Below are 3575 nucleotides of genomic sequence, written 5' to 3'. Positions count from 1 at the left end.
CAGATACTCAAAATTATGTCATTTTGTTATTTCGTTATACACAACAGTCAAGACATTTGTTGTTTTGAATTTCGCGCAATGCTACACGAGGGCTATCTGCGCTAGCCGTCCCTAATTTAGCAGTGTAAGACTAGAGTGAAGGTAGCTAGTCATCACCACCCACCGCCAACTCTTGGGCTACTCTTTTACTAACGGAAAGTGGGATTGACCGTCACATGGTAACGCCCCCGCGGCTGAAAGGGTGAGCATATTTGGTGTGACTGGAATTCGAACCCGCGACCCTCAGATTGCGAGTCAAGCACCCTAACCACCTGGCCATTTGCTTATTCAAAATCGTTGTAAAATAACTTACTTAACCCTGTGGATTGTATGTTAACTTACTTAACCCTGTGGATTGTATGTCTTAATATTAGTCCTATTTCCAATTTTTTCAAGAATGTAACTACATAATTTGGACACAATGGGAATGATCAAGCCCAAAAACAAACAGCAAAAAATGGCTTGATGTAGCCCCAGGGTTAGTGTACACTGAGAGTTTGTTTGTTTGTTTTGAATTTCGCGCAAAGCTACACGAGGGCTATCTGCGCTAGCCGTCCCTAATTTAGCAGTGTAAGACTAGAGGGACGGCAGCTAGTCATCACCACCCACCGCCAAATCTTGGGCTACTCTTTTACCTACGAATAGTGGGATTGACCGTCACATGGTAACGCCCCAACGGCTGAAAGGGCGAGTATGTTTGGTGTGACGGAGATTCGAACCAGCAACCCTCAGACTGCGAGTCAAGCGCCTTAACCACCTGGCCATGCCGGGCCCACGGATAGTTTATGAATCGTATCTGGTTGCACGTTGGGGTTGTACTGACAAATCCCGCTCGTTGGTCAGTTAAGGGTAATCGAAGAGATCGCAGTGGGTACTGTTGACTCACTGCCTTTCTTAAAATTAGGAAATGTTATGCGCAAGTAGCTCGTTGTAGCTTTGCGCAAAAACATGAAACCTACAACAAACAAACAAGGCAATAATACTACAATTAAAGTATTTCTGGAGCAAGCCTTTTCTCGGAAATTCTTCGTACTTGCTGAGCAACTAATATTTTTCTTCACCAGTCTTTGAGATCTTCTAGCAGTATGTAATTTTAAATAAGTATTAAAATATCTACGCTAAAACTCAAGTAATTTAGGTACTTACTTCTGCTACAGTGATTATAGATTCGTACTCTAGGAAAGGCGAAGGAACTTTTGTCGCTTCAGTAAAGACAATGGTTGAAGGTGCAAGCGAAGTCTGAAAAAAAAACACGCACACAAGAAAGTTGGTAAAGTTTTTAAATATAAAAGATATCTGTACTCTTTCATTTCGAGAGAGCATTTGAGGTTATTTAGCTTTCATCTCTAGGTGAGGTGAATAGTGATATGTAAACGTGTATGATGATATTAGGACAAATCCCCTTATAACTTGCTAAGATTTGAAGTTTGGAATAAAGGATCTCGCCAGGTCGATGATAGAGAATATCACACAATATATGAATTTAGGAAAATGAATTACAGTAGTATTTAGACTGACATATATTAACACTTCATAAATTGAAGACGTTGCTGAATTAATTTCAAAATTTAGTTATAAATAATTAAATAGTGTTTGTAGGCATTTTCACATCATATAGGATTAAATATGTCATTATTTCTTAGCCAATGTTTTAATAAAGGTTACACATAAATGAATGATGAAGAAAACCCTGTTTAACTTCAAGGAAAACAACTATTTTTGAATATAATTCAAATTAAAATAATCCTCTATTGTAAGGAGTCTTAAACTTCAAGTTTTAATTTAACTGAATTGCAGTCTAATTAATTAAAACTTGGATAAACCAATGAAGCAACTGCAATAAAATATAAATTACTCTGATGAAACATTTTTCTGGGTAATATATGATATTTTCCGGTGTCACAAACAATTACTTACTTACCTTGCTTCCGTCCGAAATGAATATCGTGTATTCGTATTGATTTCTCTGGAAAATATAGAGCACATATAACGTTTTACAGTAGAGTGTCATATGAAAAATACAGAACATTTCAGCTTTTTAAAAAAAGATAACTATTTTATTTAGTGCCTTAGGTGGCGCTTTGGTTAGCAATGATAACTAAGACATTTATAACAGTAATATCATATAAAAATGTTAATTGTTTTATCAGACATGTTTGTTTTGTATTAATTATATTACTAGTGAGATTTCCTAAGTGTTAAGCGTTTTGAGAACAAAATTTACATGGAAAATAGTATTGTTAATAGACATTGGAGATGCTATAAATAAATACTATGTGAAGAGCTAGTATTGACAATGATAATAGTATCAAAGATGTCACTTAACCGTACATGTTTATATACGTATCGCTCAATAATTAGGCTATTTTTACAAGCACATACGTCAAAATGAAGTATAGTCTTACCGTTGGTGAACTTCTGAGAATGACGTCTGCTTCTGTAGGGCTGACAGATTGTACGTCGAGGAGCTCACTGGCGCCAGTTCCTCGAACAGTAAACGTTAAGACGTCATTATCGGCATCAAAGCCTCTCAGACGGTATATAATGGTTCCTGAAATTTTCACGGGCAGAAGTCGTCATTAATTACATGTTTAAATGTAGAAAAGTCTGGTTATTGGTATTATATACTGTTCCTTTTTTTAGATATTAGATCTGCCAGTTTTGTTCTGATAACATAAAATGAATCTTCATTGAAAAATTTTCTATTTCCAAATGAAATAAATAAAGTAATTTACTTATTAACATTTTGTGTCAAGGTCTGCCTTACATTTAAAATCAGATAGACGTTTGAATAGCGATTATTGCGCTAATTTTTCGGCCTTGGATAATTAATTCACGGCTTTATGCAACATAGCATCAGACGTCGCCACATGCGATAACCTATTTTAACTTCATTGTACAAAAACAAATGGTAATTAATAAAGAGTCTTTATAAATGTTTTTATTGTGAATGATCTAGTGTTATAGATTCATTTCCAACTCTGAAAGTGTATTGCAACGATACTAGTGGGACCCAAATTCAATGATATTGTTACGCCTCCGTTAGTTAGTTAATTTTCCGTAAAAATTCTTTCCGATGAAACTTTAGCGACACAAGTCCTTTCTTAAATAAAACTGGTTTATTTTTTCTGAATACAACTTTGTAATACACTTAATTTCCACAGTCGCGCTATAACAAACACTATAAGTCGCAACGAACGTCTCACGTGCTCGACTCAACAATATTCTCTCTCTGTCTGCAGTTCAATTACACAGCATTACATTCTTGCCGTCACGTCTTGACCGTCTTATATATAAAAGAATACCGAAATCTAGTAATATCCCGAGGATTCACGAAGCTTCGAGAATATGACGTGTTACTAAAGTCACGTGACCTCCGCTGTCGTAACACTGCCCCCTTCTTTAGTACTGTTCGTCCCGAACAATAGCCACTTACATCAAACCAATAAACAATTAACAATAACTTAATTAATTGCACAGAATTTACAAACACAAAATTACAATTCAACAAAGTCTCTTAATTTTACGGAACATAT

The 3575-nt window shown here is 35.7% G+C and overlaps 1 protein-coding gene across 1 annotated transcript in view; it reads right to left on the bottom strand.

Annotated features, from left to right (window-relative positions):
- The window catches only part of LOC106466037 (cadherin-86C-like), a 69635-nt gene that overhangs the window by 51420 nt on the left and 14640 nt on the right, over window positions 1-3575 (bottom strand). Inside the window, exons 4-6 of the mRNA XM_022393998.1 lie at window positions 2445-2590; window positions 1961-2005; window positions 1186-1278 (exon numbers count right to left, since the gene is read on the bottom strand). Of these exons, the coding sequence (XP_022249706.1) occupies window positions 1186-1278; window positions 1961-2005; window positions 2445-2590 (284 nt within the window). The remainder of the gene's footprint in view (window positions 1-1185; window positions 1279-1960; window positions 2006-2444; window positions 2591-3575) is intronic.

The sequence above is a fragment of the Limulus polyphemus genome, unplaced genomic scaffold (genome assembly GCF_000517525.1).
Source record: "Limulus polyphemus unplaced genomic scaffold, Limulus_polyphemus-2.1.2 Scaffold2131, whole genome shotgun sequence".
NCBI classification, from domain to species: Eukaryota; Metazoa; Arthropoda; class Merostomata; order Xiphosura; family Limulidae; genus Limulus; species Limulus polyphemus.
This window is presented reverse-complemented; position numbering and strand designations above follow the sequence as displayed.